The 21,268-nt window shown below is 46.5% G+C and overlaps 1 protein-coding gene across 3 annotated transcripts in view; it reads right to left on the bottom strand.

Moving 5' to 3' along the window:
* The window catches only part of USP47 (ubiquitin specific peptidase 47), a 94,132-nt gene extending 73,629 nt beyond the window's left edge, over positions 1 to 20,503 (bottom strand). For all 3 annotated transcript variants that reach the window (XM_089667303.1, XM_089667305.1, XM_089667304.1), the window contains exons 1-6: positions 20,387 to 20,503; positions 15,784 to 15,987; positions 12,026 to 12,139; positions 4,715 to 4,868; positions 4,520 to 4,616; positions 88 to 233 (exon numbers count right to left, since the gene is read on the bottom strand). In XM_089667303.1, the coding sequence (XP_089523429.1) occupies positions 88 to 233; positions 4,520 to 4,616; positions 4,715 to 4,868; positions 12,026 to 12,139; positions 15,784 to 15,987; positions 20,387 to 20,500 (829 nt within the window). In that variant the 5' untranslated portion in view covers positions 20,501 to 20,503. The remainder of the gene's footprint in view (positions 1 to 87; positions 234 to 4,519; positions 4,617 to 4,714; positions 4,869 to 12,025; positions 12,140 to 15,783; positions 15,988 to 20,386) is intronic.
* Positions 20,504 to 21,268: the final 765 nt, after the last annotated feature.

Below are 21,268 nucleotides of genomic sequence, written 5' to 3'. Positions count from 1 at the left end.
CAAACACAACAACAGTCAGGGCTTAGAGCAAGCTAAGCAGACATGATCCTTTAACAGTGTATGCTTTATCAAGGTTTTCCCTTTTACCTTCACTACTATCCCAGCCGAAACTCCGCGTCACGTCTGTCGTTTCAATCGCCCTTTTTTTACTGGTCTGTAATAGGACAAAGAGCCTCTGCAGCTGGTAGGGGATGCTGGTTACGGGGTCCTCCTCGGAATCTTCAAACTCCCACCTGTCAGAATAACATGTTAATGCTAAACATTGAGCAAAAAAAATATAGAGAATAAATCCAAAGATTTATTCATTATTCAAAAAAAATGCATTTTACAAATGTGACAAAAAGTAAGAAATGACAGAAGAGCCTGTGGGGGAGATTTACTAAAACTGGTAGACACGGAATCTGGTGCAGCTGTGCATAGTAAGCAATCAGCTTCCACGTTTTACCCCCGGTTCACATATATGCGGCCGTGCGGGCCACGTTTTGCGCGGACACGGGATCCCATTCATTTGAATTGACTCCCATGCCCGTGACACGCAGGGAAGAAGTCCCTGCACTTCTGAAAACGCAGCCGAGGTTCCCAGTACATAAGTAAATAAATATAATGGCGCCTATGGAGAGAGAAAAATGTGGGTCACTAACTGATATACCAGCTGCAAAATCCAATAAAAATTATTAAAGTGTGAAAAAAATAACACAAAAATAATTTACGCTAGTAAATAAATATTACAATATGCCTGTGAACAAAGAAAACATAAAAATATTATCCATGTGAGTAATATTTATAAATACATAATTAAAAAAAAATTTTTATATAAAAAAAATGTCAAAATTTAAGATGTGTAGTACAAATCCGAAGAAAAGTGCACAAAAAATGTGACAATCCACCACCAAAAGCACTAAATAAACTCACCAGAGCTATAAAAAACTGCAGAATATTACTCCCTGAAGACACATCCATGAGTGGTTCATTATTCTGCTAATACCATCGCCCCCAGAGCAATATATGCTTCAGTTTTTTATAGCTCTGGTGAGTTTATTTAGTGCTTTTGGTGGTGGACTGTCACATTTTTTGTGCACTTTTCTTCAGATTTGTACTACACATCTTAAATTTGGACTATTTTTGGCCCCTTTTTATATAAAAATAAGAGGTTCCCAGTACGGTTGTGTTTTCCAGGGCGGGCGGCGTGCCATTAGAACTAATGGCACCCGCCCGCGGGTCCGCATTCCTCTGTGCGGGTGGTGTGGCTGCACGGATTTTCGTGCGGATCCGCAGCGGCACCGCCCACACAGATGTGAACCGGGGCTTATTGCCAAAGTTTCACTGAAAAAGCTATGCACAGCTGCACCTGATTCTTTCCGCACAAATGTTAGTAAATCCCCCCCCCCATGTGTCTCTTTAATCATAAATGCTTCTCCCTGCCTGTCAGCCCAGCTAAAACGCAATCCTGTTCCAGGACAAAAGCTCCTGTGTGTATGTGCGGTAGTTGCATTAAACCGACCTAGCCAATCAAGATGGCCGAAGGCTCCAAAACCAACTGAAAACTGGATAAAGATGGACATGACAGCAACGGAGGGCGGCACAGAGGGCAGCACAGAGGGCAGCACAGAGGGCAGCACAGAGGGCAGCACAGACAGTGCAGCACTGGAAGAGATCAATATGCTGGGTATGTGTGCCGTGATGTGCAAATATGCTGTGCACACTATGGCTAAATAACTTCTGGGGGGGGGCCAATTTTTTCTTCTTTTTTTCTTTTTCTTGGCCTTCTGCTTTAATCTGGCCTGATAAGCCTCCCTTGACTGGGAGCTGGAAGGGCAATAATTGGAGCCAATCAGGACTACTTACAGCACTCAACATGCATAAAAGGAAAGCAATTTGATGGGCTCATCAGTGTGCGGCTTCTCCTACACTGCCCAACCAAAGGCTGGCAGAAGGGAGGTGACCAATAAGTTCTGCTTAACCCTTTTGCTGCCAAAGCCATTTCTACATTTGCACACGTTTAAAGAAAAAAAAAAAAAAATTTTAGGCCTGAAGATTGCACAAAACCCCCCAAACATTATATATTTTCTGATAGCAGACACCCTACAGAATAAAATAGTGGTAGTTTAAATTTTTCTGTAAAAAATTTCAGTTAAAAAAAAAAAAAAAAAACCACACTAAATGTGATTTTTAGGGCAAACAATCAATATAAATTACCCAAATTTTTCGTAAAATATAAAAGACGAGGTTGTGCAAAGTAAAGATGCCAAACCTTAAATTTGTGTGGGTCTAGGAAATTGCGTCATAATTCAGTACCCTATACTTTCTACAGAAGACACCTCAAAAACCTCTATAGGTGGTCATCAGTTTAGCGTTACAGAGGAGGTCTTGTGCTAGAATTATTGCGCTCACTCCGGTGTGCGTGCAATCGACATTTTCACACGTAGGTGCCTCGGAGTGTATGTTTACCTGCGTATATGTTGGGGGTGTTGTGCTTGGGTGTAACTTTTTTTTTTTACTTAACTTTTTTTTTTCATCACATAGGGGACATAGTGATTTTTGGGTGACAGGTTCTCTTTATTCAGCCATGCAGGGTCTAAAAGACCCCCAATGTCTCATCTGTGATCCGTTAGATGTATTGCAATGCGGTTTGCATTGCAATACATCTTTCCCCGGCCTGGGAAAGTGACAGCTGTGACCCGGAAGTCACACAAAGAAGGTGAGGGGACCAGTCAGAAGGGGAGCTGAGCAATCAGATGCAGTCTAGTCCAAACTGTCATGCAAGGAGAAGAAAGAAAGAAGTGGGGATTTCAAATCCCCACCACTTTCTCTCCTCTTCTACCACTGACACTCGGCATGGGATGACTACAGGGAGGTTTCCCGCACTGCTCCTGTGTGAACTCGGGCTATGACAGGCCTGGGTTCAAGAGCAGTGGAGAAATCGCATGCGATTTGGATAGAAATTGCATTCCTGTTCAAGTCAGACTCATCCACCTCACCACCCGCTCCACCTCTGCCACCCCCCCTCTGCCTCTCCCTCCACTGGCTCCCGATTGCCCAACGTATCAAATTTAAACTTCTAATCCTGACCTACAAAGCCGTTCACAACACTGCCCCTGACTACCTCACCAACCTGATCCCCAAGTACCACCCTACCCGTACCCTTCGCTCCTCACAGGACTCCTTCTATCCTGCTCCCTGGTCTCCTCCTCCCATGCACGACTGCAGGACTTCTCCAGGTCCTCCCCTATCCTCTGGAACTCACTGCCCCAATCCATCCGACTGTCGCCTTCCCTCCCCACATTCAGGCGCTCCCTCAAAACCCATCTCTTCAGGGAAGCCTACCCCACCCTCACCTAACGGCCATTCTCCCTCATTCCTCCCACCACTTCATCCCCCTCAGCCACTTCATTCCCCTCAGCCACTTCCTATTGTTCCACTACCCCCTCCCTCCTAGATTGTAAGCTTGAAAGAGTAGGGCCCTCTTACCCCTCGTACACTGTCTGTTATTGTTGTACTGTGCCATGTATTGTCCCCCCTATTGTACAGCGCTGAGCAAACCCTTTGGCGCTATATAAACTCGATGTAATAATAATAATAATAATAAGTCGCATGCTATTCTTTTCTGGTGCAATTTGTATCCATTAATGCAAATCGCACCGCAAAGTATCGGTACTCGGTATCAGCGAGTACATGGCCGAAAGTATCGGGTACTGGTACTCACTGATAAAAAAAAACCGATATTGGTGCATCCCTAATTACAGGAAGGAAAAGTCTCACACTGGCTCACTGCACAGATCTGGAAGAAATACACAAAGTACACGAGATTCAAGAAGACACATGAAAAATGGATTTGGATGATATTTGCCTATCCCAGAGTATTAATGGAGCAGGCCATGCACTGAACAAAATATGAAAACATACTGGAATGTTCAATCATCAATCTGGTCTCCAAATATCACCCAAACTGTACTCTCCGCTCATCGCGCGACCTCCTGCTCTCTAGCTCCCTTGTCTCCTCCTCCCATGCTCTTCTCCAGAGCTTCCCCCATCCTCTGGAGCTCTCTACCCCATTTAACAGACTATCGCCTACTCTGCTCACTTTTAGGCGCACTCTGAAAACCTCTCTCTTCAGGGAAGCCTATCCTGCCCTCAGCTAATTACTGGAATCTTCTACTCTTCCAACCAGTTCACCCGCCACAGTTACTACCTTTTGTACCACTAGCCCCTCCCTCTTAGATTGTAAGCTCCCAGGATCAGGGCCCTCCTATCCCTCTTGTATTGAACTGTATTGTTGCTGTATTGTCTCCCGTTATATTGTAAAGCGCTGAGCAAACTGTTGGTGCTATATAAATCCTGTATAATAATAATGTTCCCATGTGCACAAACAAAAAAAAGTTACAAAAGGGTCTAGGAAACAACTGTTGGGGTTCCAGCGAAGAGAACATCAAAAAAATTAGCCATCTGGCTTGACGATCACCACCAAAAAGAAAAAAAAAAAAAAAAAAAAAATGAAAAAGAAATTAGGCGCAATACTAACTTGTAGAGAGCGTTGCGGAACTCCGGGGTCATATACAGTGTCTGCAGCAGGCTGTTCAGGTAGCAGGTCATGGCCTGGTTTACTAAACCCACGTAACCTGGAAGCAGAGAGGTGAAACTATCAATCAACAGAACCAGAACAACATTTTCTAGAGACAGACGCCATGGAATCGCAGCACAGAGGGAGCACACATACCAGTGTCTGATTTATTGAGCAGTGATGAATAGGAGTAGTTCTGACTGACATAGTCGCTCGTGCAACCCACAGAGCCGTCCCTGGGAAGAGGTCCAATGAACTTCTCCTGCGTGCTGTCATCGTGGCCGCTGCTGTCCGCTGTGCCCGATTCATCCTAAACCAGATCACATGTTAAACAAGAATGTCTCGAAGGAAGGCCTGGATTCACCTCTGGAACCTCCCTAGCAGTCTGATTATGTCCATATTTCTGTGCTCAAAGCGGTACATTTTTTTGCATGGAAATATGTCTTTTTTATTGTAGGCTGTAATTTTTAGGAATAACTCACTGAAATCTGTCCGAACAAGAGTCTAGTAAACATCCCGGGGATGATCAAATTTGAAACACGAAATCATAAATTATATTCTAATAAATAATCATAAAAAATAATAATAATAAATTTAATTCAATAATATAATCAAACCAAAAACACTGAAATGTGAAATATAGCGCCAAGTTCGCACATCGCTGAGCTCAGTCACAGAATCGTTTTCAGTGTCTGATGAGGAATTTCCCCCACCAATCATTATCACTCAATTCTGCAAGTGGTTCTGATTTACTATCGCTGTTCTCTAGCCGGTCTAAAACCGCTTTTGACCTAAAGGGACGCTTTTTGGACGCCATGGACGTTTCTCAGTTTCCAGGCAGAAAGAACAGTAAAAATGCAGGCAGGGTGCCGGACAAAGCACTCGGGACAGAATATATGTGAAATGGTTTGATACAGGAATGTTATACTATGTGATTTTAGTGTATTGAGTGAATGTCACTTTTTACATTTTAAAATTTCCCGCCAGTTCCGTCCCCCGTACGTCCCGACGTTGCAGGGACCGGAACCCAGAAGATGGATGCCGGCATCGGCCGGAGGACATTGCCGAGGACACTGCAGGGGGGACATTGCGGGAGCGCAGGACAAAGTCAGTGCAGGAGGGAATCCCTGAGCAACGCTGCAGAGTATTCCTGAGTGTAGCTCGGGGGGGTTACCGCTTGTGGTGCTGAAACTTTACCCCGAGCTACACTCAGGAATACCGCCAGGGGGGTTAATGCCAGCAGTGCAAGTACCTGAATTTTACCTAGTATCAGCCTCTTGCAAACTACTAAAAAGCCTGGATCAGACTTGAGGAAAGAGAAGCAGCACACAGCCAATCGGTTGTGTTGAGGAAAGAGAAGCAGCACACAGCCAATCGGTTGTGCAGCAGTGCTTATGTGCTAACAAGGATCATGCCGATAGGTGGACAGGGCAGGGTGACAGGGAGATGATCTCAAATGTTAAGTGTGCATGGGGCCAAAATGGGAAAAGTTCCACAATTATGTAAAATACACCCACGGCCAAAGGCCTTGTCCCGGGAATGGTATGTATGCCGATGCCTAACCCTAAATATTTGGGGAGGTGCATCCAAAACCAATACACTAGAGAAAAAACCCAAATAAAAGGATACAGCACCTCAAAAGACTAATCAGCAGTATATATATATAAATATATTAAGGTGTATACAACACATATCATCATACAGTGCAGGGGCAGCACAGTGGCTAAATGGTTAGCACTTCCGCCTGGCAGTACTCGGGTCGATGGTTCAAATCCCAACCACGGCACCACCTGCCTGGAGTTTGCATGTTCTCCCTGTGCCTGTGTGGGTTTCCTCCCACACTCCAAAGACATGCTGGTAGGTGAATTGGCTTCTGTCTAAATTGTCCCTAGTATGTGTATGTATGAATGTGAGTTAGGGACCTTAGATTGTACGCCCCTTGAGGGTTAGGGACCTTAGATTGTACGCCCCTTGAGGGTTAGGGACTGATGTGAATGTACAATATATATGTAAAGTGCTGTGTACATTGATGGCGCTATATAAGTACCTGAAATAAATAAATAATAAATACAATGCATGTACCCTGCTCCTATCCACCCCTCCCCGTCCCAACACTCCACCTGTGTATGATGATATGATACGATACATGTGTTGTATACACCTTTTACGTCCTTAATAAATTATATCTATACTGCTGATTAGCCTTTGAGGTGTTATATCCTTTTCTTTGGGTATTTCTCTTAAAAAGTTCCATGAAAAGAGCAAGAAGCCCTGACAGCTATAGAAGAGTGCACCCTGCCAGGAAAGGGTAAAACCCCATTCTCAAGTCTACACGTCTGAATGGTAATGTGCCGGAGTCACCTAGAAAGGGTGGGCAGAGAACTGGTGTACCCGTCCAGGGTGCATGTATCCTTCAGTGTATGTGAACTCTGTGCTTCCCTAGGAGTCAATACTGGAAAAGGAACAGTAACAGAAGGAGATTGATTGAATGCAGTTCACACAGAGGAGTGCTGATGGCCACGTCAGTTTAACTGCTTGCTGCCCAGAGTACATCTACAGTATATAAATGCCTAGGCAGCAAGAGTTTATACCAGGATCATAGCTGCAGCTTTTTTTTTTTTTTTTTTTTTTTAAACAGATTTCCTGTAAAAATGATTCAGCGGCTTTAGAGCTGCCTGATCACTTTTACAGTGCTCAGAGGGGTACCACCCTTCTGTTCCCAGGTTCTCCCATTCTACCAGGTCAGGCTGGCTGCCCACAAAAGAGATGGAGAAACATCCGTTCCCTGATCTCCTCTGTGATGAATGAAAGCAGAAGCGACAAGGATTGAGCCACTTCCACATTCAGTGCTGTGTTTTCCTGACTGTTACAGCCACGGAAACATCTGATTAAACACGATCTGTGTTTGATCAGATACTTTGAAAGACATGGGGGGCATCGGGGGTCAAATAGATAACTGATGACTTCAGAAAAAAGTACCTGTACTGCCCAAATCAAGCCGTAGTCACCCATTGTGACCGCAATAAAGTTAAATTAAAAAAAATACATATATAAAAAAATTTAAAAAAATTGTTCCAGTATGCAAGCAGTTAATTGGTTTTCATGCCGCATACTTCCTTGAGTTCTCTTACCCACTGGTGGGTGTTTGCTTTGTTACAGTGGAATCTTTGTTACAGGCTGGCGTCCTTTATGTAGGACAAGTCAGTAAAGGTAAAATAGATGGGGGAATTCCCAGGTCTTTATCCATAGGCCTCTGGTCACAAAGGTGTTACAGAAGACTCAAGGAAGTGGGCAACTCTGCAGACATGGTGTAATGTGTCATTTAAATATAAAAATGTACAGTGCAGTGCTTCCCTGAACAAATCTACCAACTAAAAATGCAAAATATATAGTAAACATATAAACAATAAATAGTGAGCATGCATCAATAAAAAGTGAGCATGCATCAATAAAAAGTGGGCATGCATCAATAAAAGGGAGCATGCATCAATAAAAGTGGGCATGCATCAAAAAAGTGAGCATGCATCAATAAAAAGTGAGCATGCATCAATAAAAAGTGAGCATGCATCAATAAAAGGGAGCATGCATCAATAAAAGGGGGCATGCATCAATAAAAGGGAGCAAGCATCAATAAAAGTGAGCATGCATCAATAAAAGTGAGCATGCATCAATAAAAAGTGAGCATGCATCAATAAAAAGTGAACATGCATCAATAAAAGGGAGCATGCATCAATAAAAGGGGGCATGCATCAATAAAAGTGAACATGCATCAATAAAAAGTGAACATGCATCAATAAAAAGTGAACATGCATCAATAAAAAGTGAACATGCATCAATAAAAGTGAGCAAGCATCAATAAAAGGGAGCATGCATCAATAAAAGTGAACATGCATCAATAAAAGTGAGCAAGCATCAATAAAAGGGAGCATGCATCAATAAAAGTGAACACGCATCAATAAAAGTGACCATGTATCAATAAAAGGGAGCATGCATCAATAAAAGTGACCATGTATCAATAAAAGTGAACACGCATCAATAAAAGTGACCATGTATCAATAAAAGGGAGCATGCATCAATAAAAGTGACCATGTATCAATAAAAGGGAGCATGAATCAATAAAAGTGAGCATGCATCAATAAAAGTGAACACGCATCAATAAAAGTGACCATGTATCAATAAAAGTGAACATGCATCAATAAAAGTGACCATGTATCAATAAAAGGGAGCATGCATCAATAAAAGTGAGCAAGCATCAATAAAAGGGAGCATGCATCAATAAAAGGGAGCATGCATCAATAAAAGTGAGCATGCATCAATAAAAGTGAGCATGCATCAATAAAATTGAACTTGATTAGATATAAAGTCTCTCAAAATTAAATTTCTCCAACTTGAATAAAAAAAAAAAAAAAAAAAAAAAAAGATTCTGTCTTCATACAAATGAAATCCTCCTTGAAACAACCACCAGATGTGAGCATTTGACCTGACATCATGTCATGTTTTTACGGTTGTGAAACCGTTGGAGGAATTTCCCTTAGTTTTCTGTCCCAATGACAACATGGGATTTCCAGGGAAATCTTTGCAGACAGCTACAAAAACACTTTCCACATTCACGCCATATGTGCAGAAAAACTGATGCGCAGATTTCACTTGCAGTGACATTAGTTTACATCAGTTTTCATTTGCGCTTCAGTGATTTTTTTTTTTTTTTTTTTTAACACGTTGCAGATTTCTGCACAGAAAACAAAATCTGCACATAATACCAGTGTTGGAAAGGGCACACAGAGAACAATTGATTTAGCTACAGTCAGGTCCATAAATATTGGGACATGGACACAATTCTAACATTTTTGGCTCTATACACCACCACAATGGATTTGAAATGAAACAAACAAGATGTGCTTTAACTGCACACTGTCAGCTTTAATTTGAGGGTATTTACATCCAAATCAGGTGAACGGTGTAGGAATTACAACAGTTTGCATATGTGCCTCCCACTTGTTAAGGGACCAATGCAGGGTCCGAGGAGAGCGGATATAGTGAATGCGGGGTCCGGGGAGAGCGGATATAGTGAATGCGGGGTCCGGGGAGAGCAGATATAGTGAATGCAGGGTCCGGGGAGAGAGGATATAGTGAATGCAGGGTCCGGGGAGAGCGGATATAGTAAATGCGGGGTCCGGGGAGAGCGGATATAGTGAATGCAGGGTCCGGGGAAAGCGGATATAGTGAATGCGGGGTCCGGGGAGACCGGATATAGTGAATGCAGGGTCCGGGGAGAGAGGATATAGTGAATGCAGGGTCCGGGGAGAGCGGATATAGTGAATGCGGGGTCCGGGGAGACCGGATATAGTGAATGCAGGGTCCGGGGAGAGAGGATATAGTGAATGCAGGGTCCGGGGAGAGCGGATATAGTGAATGCAGGGTCCGGGGAGAGCGGATATAGTGAATGCAGGGTCCGGGGAGAGCGGATATAGTGAATGCAGGGTCCGGGGAGAGCGGATATAGTGAATGCAGGGTCCGGGGAGAGCGGATATAGTGAATGCAGGGTCCGGGGAGAGCGGATATAGTGAATGCGGGGTCCGGGGAGAGCGGATATAGTGAATGCGGGGTCCGGAGAGAGCGGATATAGTGAATGCGGGGTCCGGAGAGAGCGGATATAGTGAATGCAGGGTCCGGGGAGAGCGGATATAATGAATGCGGGGTCCGGGGAGAGCGGATATAATGAATGCGGGGTCCGGGGAGAGCGGATATAATGAATGCGGGGTCCGGGGAGAGCGGATATAATGAATGCGGGGTCCGGGGAGAGCGGATATAATGAATGCGGGGTCCGGGGAGAGCGGATATAATGAATGCGGGGTCCGGGGAGAGCGGATATAATGAATGCGGGGTCCGGGGAGAGCGGATATAATGAATGCGGGGTCCGGGGAGAGCGGATATAATAAATGCGGGGTCCGGGGAGAGCGGATATAATAAATGCGGGGTCCGGGGAGAGCGGATACAGATAATGCAGGGTCCGGGGAGAGCGGATATAGTGAATGCAGGGTCCGGGGAGAGCAGATATAGTGAATGCAGGGTGCGGGGAGAGCGGATACAGTGAATGCAGGGTGCGGGGAGAGCGGATATAGTGAATGCAGGGTGCGGGGAGAGCGGATATAGTGAATGCAGGGTGCGGGGAGAGCGGATATAGTGAATGCAGGGTGCGGGAAGAGCGGATATAGTGAATGCAGGGTGCGGGGAGAGCGGATATAATGAATGCAGGGTCCGGGGAGACCAGATATAGTGAATGCAGGGTGCGGGGAGACCAGATATAGTGAATGCGGGGTCCGGGGAGACCGGATATAGTGAATGCGGGGTCCGGGGAGACCGGATATAATGAATGCGGGGTCCGGGGAGACCGGATATAATGAATGCAGGGTCCGGGGAGACCGGATATAATGAATGCAGGGTCCGGGGAGACCGGATATAATGAATGCAGGGTCCGGGGAGACCGGATATAATGAATGCAGGGTCCGGGGAGACCGGATATAATGAATGCAGGGTCCGGGGAGACCGGATATAATGAATGCAGGGTCCGGGGAGACCGGATATAATGAATGCAGGGTCCGGGGAGACCGGATATAATGAATGCAGGGTCCGGGGAGACCGGATATAATGAATGCAGGGTCCGGGGAGACCGGATATAATGAATGCAGGGTCCGGGGAGAGCGGATATAATGAATGCAGGGTCCGGGGAGAGCGGATATAATGAATGCGGGGTCCGGGGAGAGCGGATATAATGAATGCGGGGTCCGGGGAGAGCGGATATAATGAACGCAGGGTCCGGGGAGAGCGGATATAATGAATGCAGGGTCCGGGGAGAGCGGATATAATGAATGCAGGGTCCGGGGAGAGCGGATATAATGAATGCAGGGTCCGGGGAGACCGGATATAATGAATGCGGGGTCCGGGGAGAGCGGATATAATGAACGCAGGGTCCTGGGTTTAGTAACACTTTACTGTTGTGGGTTTAGTAACATTAAGTCTTTCCTCTAGACAAGACTGCACTGTGTGGGAGAGCTGTGTAAGTCTTTATCTCACCATTTAATATGGACTGAGTCTTTTTCGCTTATACCATTGTGCAACTTATGTATCTGATTTTATTAACTTTATTAGCGCTGCATACTCTTGTTTACAAGTCTCAGGACTGGATGGATAGAAAAACAAATCCTTTGGTCCACAAAATAGCTCCCTTATTTGATCTCTATATTGAAAGGTATGCCCAGGAGTTCAGTTATTTATGACAGCTGGAATCAGATTGGCTTTTATGAACCAAAGACATATTCTCTTTAGGTATGATGAATTGGATTCATGAGCTCATTGTGGGCTCACGCTGATCAGGAAAAAGATGTCCCACATGAAACCTCTGAAGTGCAGACTTGGGGTGAAAGTTGTATATTTTTTAGGGTGTACCAGAGGCTAGTGGGATCTTACCGAAGTCAGCTGTGGCTGCTCCCCGTTCTTATCCGTTATATGGAGGAAATTCTTCTTCCCCGCCTCAAAGCCAGCATCCAGTAGAGAATGATCCGGGTTGGGATCCAGCTCAGCCTGAAAAAGATGATAGCAACTGGACTTGAGAAAAATGATAAAATGCCTTCCCGCCATCTGCTGCAATTATTTACAGGCAAACTCTGCCCAGTGACAATATTCTATGAACAAAAGTACACCATACAATAAAAATGTGATAAAACCCTAAAATGTTATTACAAGACACAGCCGCTGACCTCAGCAACTTACCTTGTGTCCTGCTTGTCCTTTGTCTTCCCAACTCAGCGTGTCCTGTGTCGCTGCAATGGCTTTCCAGTTTTAGGGTGGATATGAAGCCTTGCAGGGTCCTATGCTGCCCGCTGTAGCCACCCTTTCTTGTCGCTCATGAACTGTGATCTGCACCAGACATTCACAGGTAGTCCAGGACACCAGAAACCGCAACGTCAATGGCGGGGTATGCATGTGCAGTAGTGCAAGGATTGATGGGACATGTAGTCCCAAAGATCAAGTGGCTTTGGTGGAAGATCATCTGAGTGTGTGCTCCCCTACTGGAAGTTCGGGGAAGTGGCACAAAAGGAAGCCCATAGAAGCAAAAAGATTAAAATATTGCTCTGGGACACTGTTGAAAACCACATTCCCCTGATCAATGGGTCAAAAGGGATGTACTACTAATGAAAAAAAGAAAAAAGGAAAAAAGCACAGGCCTTGGTACTATATTGTAACAAATACAGCCCTGGAAGATTCCCCCCCCATTCCTGTCCAGGCCATTTTTTGCTATACAGCGCTGCGGTACTTTAACTGAGACTTGCATGCTCATGGAAGGCTGTACATAAATTACATTTATATATTTTTTTCCCCACAAATAGAGCTTTCTTTCGGTGGTGTTTGACCATCACTGCTTTTTTTTTTTGGCCGGTATAAAAACAAAAAAAAATAAAATTATATGTTATATATATATATACATACATACATACATACCTATATATATATATATACCATATTTTTCGCTCCATAAGACGCACCTAGGTTTTAGAGGCAGAAAACAGGAAAAAAAAAATTCTGAACTAATGGACTGCAGACATAGTACAGGAGATGACCAGAGACTGCGGACATAGTGCAGGAGATGACCAGAGACTGCAGACATAGTACAGGAGATGACCAGAGACTGCAGACATAGTACAGGAGATGACCAGAGACTGCGGACACAGTACAGGAGATGACCAGAGACTGCGGACACAGTACAGGAGATGACCAGAGACTGCGGACACAGTACAGGGATGACCAGAGACTGCGGACAGCACAGGGATGACCAGAGACTGCGGACAGTACAGGAGATGACCAGAGACTGCGGACACAGTACAGGAGATGACCAGAGACTGCGGACACAGTACAGGAGATGACCAGAGACTGCGGACACAGTACAGGAGATGACCAGAGACTGCGGACACAGTACAGGAGATGACCAGAGACTGCGGACACAGTACAGGAGATGACCAGAGACTGCGGACACAGTACAGGAGATGACCAGAGACTGCGGACACAGTACAGGAGATGACCAGAGACTGCGGACACAGTACAGGAGATGACCAGAGACTGCGGACACAGTACAGGAGATGACCAGAGACTGCGGACACAGTACAGGAGATGACCAGAGACTGCGGACACAGTACAGGAGATGACCAGAGACTGCGGACACAGTGCAGGAGATGACCAGAGACTGCGGACACAGTACAGGAGATGACCAGAGACTGCGGACACAGTACAGGAGATGACCAGAGACTGCGGACACAGTGCAGGGGATGACCAGAGACTGCGGACACAGTGCAGGGGATGACCAGAGACTGCGGACACAGTACAGGAGATGACCAGAGACTGCGGACACAGTACAGGAGATGACCAGAGACTGCGGACACAGTACAGGGGATGACCAGAGACTGCGGACAGCACAGGGATGACCAGAGACTGCGGACAGCACAGGGATGACCAGAGACTGTGGATAGTACAGGGGATGACTGCTGACCTTTGGGGAGGTGGGGAGCGGGTACCTAAATTTGACAGATACCCGCTCCCACTTCCGCGGAGTTGTTCTTTCATCTTATCTGTTCCTCTATCCAGCGGCGCGCTGTCTTCCGGCTTCTGTAATGGCGCTCGGCATGACAGCCGGGTGCCCAGTGCGCATGAGCGAGAAGCACTTGCGCTTTGTGATTGGTCCGGCGGCTTCTGGGATCTGTCATGTGTCCCAGGTGCCGCCTTACCATTCACAAAAAGCACCGCTTCCTGCGCATGCGCACTTGGCACCCGGCTGTCATGCCCACACTACAGAAGCCGGGAAGACCGCGCCGCTGGATAGAGGAACAGGTAAGATGAAAGAACAACTCCACGGAAGTGGGAGCGGATATCTGTCAAATTCAGGTACCCGCTCCCCCCCCTCCCCAAAGGTCAGCAGTCATCTCTATAAGGTCCCGCTGTAGAGCTGAGCGGCCGGCCCGGTATTCTGACACGGCGGCAGTGGAAATACCGGACCGGCCACTCCATATTCGCTCCATAAGATGCACTGACATTATCCCCCCTTTTTTGGGGGGAAAAAAAGTGCATCTTATGGTGCGAAAAATACGGTGTATATATATATATATATATATATATAAAAATATATATACTTGTTTTTTTTTTAAAATATATATATATATATATATATATATATATAAATATTAAAAAATATATATAAATTTTTTTTTAAATATATATATATATATATATATATATTAAAAAAAAAAATATATATATATATATATATATATATATATATATATATATATATATATATCCATCCATAGATACATATATTTATATATCTGCTATAAAACATTTTTAAAAATCTAATTTCTTCATAAATTTAGGCCAGTATGTATTCTGCTACTTATTTTTGGTAAAACAAAATCCCAATAAACTTAAATGGATTGGTATGCGCAAAATTTATAGCGTCTACAAACTATAGGACATAAAATGGAATTATGTTTTCACAAGCTCTCCATACCTGGAAGCCTCATTAAAGCCACGCAGTCCAATATGTGGACAAGGAGCATTGGTGGACGAGAGTTTTTTTTTTTTCTATCGATTTTTCCATTATATGCCGCTACTGAACTGATCTTGTATGTGGCCAAGTGAATCATTTTATTCTAAAACACAAAATCTACTGCAAGGTTGGAGATAGATAATTACTGCTTGCAATAATTTTTATCTAAAAGAAACTTAAATTCTGTCAAAAACGGTATTCTGTTTTGTGTGTTTTGACTATGTATTGCACACGGCACTAATAATGTTTTCATTACATTTCCTTTGCATGCTTTCTTTCAAATATTTCAAATTCCGCAGTAGTTATTCATTTGGAACCTCTAATCAATAAGAGGATAGGCGTTACCTATCAATACTTTTTCCAGAACAACCCGTCTTGTTCTCCTAGGACCCCCAATGGACTATTGAAACTTGTCTAAAAGTTGCTGCAATTGGGAAACTCTGGACACAGTGAATAGCAGAACCTATATATACAATATACACCACCTGCCCACACATTCATAAACTGGTAAGTACTCATTTACAGTGTATTGGTGTCATTATTCCCTTCAATTAATTTTTTTTGAGGGGGGTCCTGAACTCCAGTACCTTTTTCAAGAAGCCAAAAAACAAAAGCTGATCTGATCACCCACCATGCCTTCCGTGCTGCCTGCATTCCCCCTCTTCAGGCTGAAGGAGCCGCTCACGTAGCCCACTTTGCTGGCCACATCCTTGAAGAGCTGGTGCACGGTGGTGGAGGCCGGGAGATTCAGAGTGATGCGTTCATTGATGGTCTTGCAGTTGGTGGTATCTTGGACTATGCACAGCACTCGCGGCTCGTCGGCAGCATTCTCTATCTGGAAGAGATGGCAGAGGTCAGAGGACTACGTCTACTGCAGGAGATGTGACAGCGCCACGCATCAGACTTCCAACAAAGAAACAATTAAAGAGTAACTGAAGACAAATGTTTTCAGAATGTTCCAGGGTCGAACCCCTGTCAGATTTCTATTAGTCTGTTGACCTGTTTGGCAGATTTCATCACACTTCCTGTTTTGGCAACAAGACAGGAAGTGAAGGAAAAACCACAATGAGAATTTAGATACAGTGGGGTACAGAAATGAAAATTCTGGTGCCAAAACCAAAAATTCAAAATGCACTCGGCCAAAAACCGAAATGCGCAGTTTTTAAAAATGAATATATATTTTTTTGGAAAAAAAAAACCACCCTGATTAAAAAAAAAACCCCAAAAAACAAAAAAAACCAATATATACCCCAATTTATGAAAGAGCATGTTACGGCGAGTAGATAGACACCCAACATGTCATGCTTTAAAATTGCGCACGCAATTATGAGCTCATACTACACGCATTCTCGTGAAATGGCGTAAAACTGCGGTACTAAAAATCTCCATGGGAGATGCTTTAAAAACGTCTACAGGTTAGCAGTGTAATGTTACAGGGGAGGTCTAGTGCGGGAATGATTGCTCTTACATCCGGGGCGATACTTCGGATGGTTTGAACACCTTTAACATATGTGGGCGTGGCCTACGTATTTGACCACCACGGTGGGATGGGGGCACTTTAAACTTTTTTTTAAAAAATGTATTTAATGGGTTTAATTTTGTTTGTTTTTTTTCACTGTCCCTTTAAAAAAGGTTTTAATCTCTTCTATTCTTATCACAAGGAATGCAGGAAATAATTAGTGACAGGTCCTCTTTATGGAGAGATATGGGGTCAATAAGACCCCCACATCTCCCCTCTGCAATGTTGGATCAAAAAAAAAAAAAAAAAAAAAAAAGCATTGATTTAATAGTGCTTAAAAAAATGGCTGGAACAGGATGTGACATCACTCTGGTCCTCCAAGGGCATAGAGATGAGTGGTGGCCATCTTTCCTTCACCAACACTATGCCCAGCGCTGGGATCAATAGTTTCTCAGGTAAGGCTGAGAACTACCAAGCGGCGGCCGGTGGCGGTGGGCGGGGTTTTTTCGGCACCTGTATCGGTGCTTTTTTCATTTTGGCCAATGGCCGAAAGGGGTGTTTTTGGCCGAAACGTTTCAGCCACTGAAATTTCAGTGCATCCCTATTTAGAGAACAATGAAAAGCCAGTAGAGGGTCTAACCCTTACCAAAAACTCTACAAAAAATGGCAGAAGTGTTTTTAATGCTGAAATTTAACCAGCTTATTTTTTTGCCTTTTCTGGCCCCCCCCCCATCCAATCAACATGCTTATTAGTTGTGTTAATAAAACCTTCCACTTTCATTATAAACCTTATTTTATATTGATGTCATCACTGGGTCTCTGTGGTTCACATGGCAATGCAGGCAGATCATGGCTGGTGGGAGGGACTGGCAGGGTGCTGTACTTAGCTTCCTGAAAACATCCCAGCACCCTGCCTCAGTACTCCTCCCGAGAACCCCCAACCCCGGTGCAAGCAGTGGGTCGGCTCTTGTTCTGCAAATGTCACAATTCCTTGCTGGGTGGGTGTCAGTCTGGTGAAGTGGGTGTTCTTAGGCAGACTGTATGTCCATGCAAACCGCCCTAAGTAACACCCACGTGTGATGCTGAGCCTCCATGATTGAAAGAAATGAAGAGAATGAAAAGGGTGGGCCATACCCTCCAGCAGCTTCTAGTGCACGCTGTGAGAAGCTCAGAGTGTACAGTAAAACCAGAGCACGCTCGCTGTTGACATGGCAAGATGAACGGGCAGAAAAAAATGAACGCTGTGCCGGCCCTTAGACAGGCAACATATTATCTGTATGTGATCCTATTACTGGGGAGGATCCACCGTCTCATCCTGGTGTCCATTGTGACTGGATCAGACGGAGATGGGAATTCAAATGTTATAGTTGTCACCATAACTGGAAGTGAGGCTAACGCTTCCAGGTAGGATATGGAACTTTATGGAGCCCGTTTGGCTGACACTGTATGTTTGCAGCCGGTTTACTTCCAATCCATCATTTTCAATGCAGGCTGTGCAATCACCTGGAATATCCTTTATAGTGAGTTGTCACCTACCAGCACTGCAAGAATGGCCGCCTTGGAGCTGATGGAGGAAATGAACAGGAGGTGTGAAGGGAGGGGGAGGAGGTGTGAAGGGGGGGGGAGGTCAGGGTAGGTCTCATCAGTGTGGAGGTGATCACTAGCAGTTCAAAGAGCAGTCAAGATATCTGGCAGTGACACAGAATCTGCCGATGCAGACATGAGGCCACATGGGGCACGGAGTCTACAGGAGCATGGAAGAGATAAGATGGAGCACAGAGACTGCAGGAGCAGGCAGGAGGCAGAGTAGGGGTACAGAGACTGCAGGAGCAGGCAAGAGGCAGAGTAGGGCATAGAGTCTCTAAGCCCAGACAAAGGGTGAGACAGGGCCACAAGTCTGCAGAAGCAGGCCAGAGGCAGGCCAAGGGCGCAGAGTCTGCAGGAGCAGGCAGGAGGCAGAGTAGGGGCGCAGAGACTGCAGGAGCAGGCAAGAGGCAGAGGAGAGGCACAGAGACTGCAGGAGCAGGCAAGAGGCAGTGGAGAGGCACAGAGACTGCAGGAGCAGGCAAGAGGCAGAGTAGGGGTACAGAGACTGCAGGAGCAGGCAAGAGGCAGAGTAGGGCATAGAGTCTCTAAGCCCAGACAAAGGGTGAGACAGGGCCACAAGTCTGCAGAAGCAGACCAGAGGCAGGCCAAGGGCGCAGAGTCTGCAGGAGCAGGCAGGAGGCAGAGTAGGGGCGCAGAGACTGCAGGAGCAGGCAGGAGGCAGAGTAGGGGCGCAGAGACTGCAGGAGCAGGCAAGAGGCAGAGGAGAGGCACAGAGACTGCAGGAGCAGGCAAGAGGCAGTGGAGAGGCACAGAGACTGCAGGAGCAGGCAAGAGGCAGAGTAGGGGTACAGAGACTGCAGGAGCAGGCAAGAGGCAGAGGAGAGGCACAGAGACTGCAGGAGCAGGCAAGAGGCAGAGGAGAGGCACAGAGACTGCAGGAGCAGGCAAGAGGCAGAGTAGGGCATAGAGTCTCTAAGCCCAAAGGGTGAGACAGGGCCACAGTCTGCAGGAGCAGGCCAAGGGCGCAGAGTCTGCAGGAGCAGGCCAAGGGCGCAGAGTCTGCAGGAGCAGGCCAAGGGCGCAGAGTCTGCAGGAGCAGGCCAAGGGCGCAGAGTCTGCAGGAGCAGGCCAAGGGCGCAGAGTCTGCAGGAGCAGGCCAAGGGCGCAGAGTCTGCAGGAGCAGGCCAAGGGCGCAGAGTCTGCAGGAGCAGGCCAAGGGCGCAGAGTCTGCAGGAGCAGGCCAAGGGCGCAGAGTCTGCAGGAGCAGGCCAAGGGCGCAGAGTCTGCAGGAGCAGGCCAAGGGCGCAGAGTCTGCAGGAGCAGGCCAAGGGCGCAGAGTCCGCAGGAGCAGGCCAAGGGCGCAGAGTCCGCAGGAGCAGGCCAAGGGCGCAGAGTCCGCAGGAGCAGGCCAAGGGCGCAGAGTCCGCAGGAGCAGGCCAAGGGCGCAGAGTCTGCAGGAGCAGGCCAAGGGCACAGAGACTACAGGAGCAGGCCAGAAGCAGGGTAGGGACACAGAATATAGAAGACCAGTCAAGGGTTGGGGCAGGGCACAGAGTATGTCAGGCAGGCAAAAGGCAGGGACTCTGCAGGAGCAGGCCACAGGGAGGGCAGGGGCACAGAGACTGTAGGACCAGTTAAGAGGCGGGGCAGGGGCACAGAGACTGTAGGACCAGTTAAGAGGCGGGGCAGGGGCACAGAGACTGTAGGACCAGTTAAGAGGCGGGGCAGAGGCACAGAGACTGTAAGAGGCAGGGCGGTGGCACGGCATACATAGGAGCAGGCAAGACTCTAACGTCCCTTGGAATATGGCGTTCCACCTGCGTAGACTGCAGTTTGCGGTTTGGATGGACGTTCTTTACTATTCTGGGGATGTGCGGATGAAGAAAGTTTCTGCAAAGTTAACTTTTTCAAATGTGATGCCGGCCATTATTTACAGGGCGAAACCAGTTAGACCAAAAAAAAACACACATGCAAATTTCCAGTTATTGGACTTGCGCAATTAGGCAGAGCAAAGATGGCGTGCAAAATGCAGTAAACTTTAGCAGCCAATCAGAAATGATCTTTCCCTGATACGGCTTTGGACTACATTATTCATGAACCCGATATGACGGTCAGACTCAGTCCAGGCCAATATTATTAGTCCAGCGCAATCCGTATGTCAAATGTTAGTGATCAACACCGTGCAATATGGCCGCCATGCTCCAGGAACACACCGCAACCGGAATACCTGCGAGAATTTCTTCTTCATTTCATTAAAGATACTCTGTCTGCAGCTCCAGAACAACCCCTGGGACAGAGACGAGGTCCGGTCAGACATTGGACAGACAACAGCATTCCACATGATCAGCATTTCCCAGTATAAATTCCTGGATGGTTTTTTTTTCAGCGGATGCCTTGAGGTGTTCCCACTTTTCCGTAATAAATGGTTAAAGTCTCAGTGTACATAAAAATGTTTTATAAAAACAAACCAGCAAGAGGGACCATACATATATTTAACCTCTTCCAGTCCGGACGCTCCCCCCCCCCCCTTCCAGTCCGGACACTTTCCACCCCCTTCCAGTCCGGACGCTTTCCCCCCCTTCCAGTCCGGACACTTTCCCCCCCTTCCAGTCCGGACACTTTCCCCCCCTTCCAGTCCGGACACTTTCCCCCCCTTCCAGTCCGGACACTTTCCCCCCCTTCCAGTCCGGACACTTTCCCCCCCTTCCAGTCCGGACACTTTCCCCCCCTTCCAGTCCGGACACTTTCCCCCCCTTCCAGTCCAGACACTTTCCCCCCCTTCCAGTCCAGACACTTTCCCCCCCTTCCAGTCCAGACACTTTCCCCCCCTTCCAGTCCAGACACTTTCCCCCCCTTCCAGTCCAGACACTTTCCCCCCCTTCCAGTCCAGACACTTTCCCCCCCTTCCAGTCCAGACACTTTCCCCCCCTTCCAGTCCAGACACTTTCCCCCCCTTCCAGTCCAGACACTTTCCCCCCCTTCCAGTCCAGACACTTTCCCCCCCTTCCAGTCCGGACACTTTCCCCCCCTTCCAGTCCGGACACTTTCCCCCCCTTCCAGTCCGGACACTTTCACCCCCTTCCAGTCCGGACACTTTCACCCCCTTCCA

Source organism: Staurois parvus, unplaced genomic scaffold (genome assembly GCF_062004578.1).
Source record: "Staurois parvus isolate SC_StPar_1 unplaced genomic scaffold, SC_StPar_1.0 ptg003164l, whole genome shotgun sequence".
Classification (NCBI taxonomy): Eukaryota; Metazoa; Chordata; class Amphibia; order Anura; family Ranidae; genus Staurois; species Staurois parvus.
Note: the sequence above shows the minus strand (reverse complement) of the source record. Positions and strands in the feature narration are given on the sequence as shown.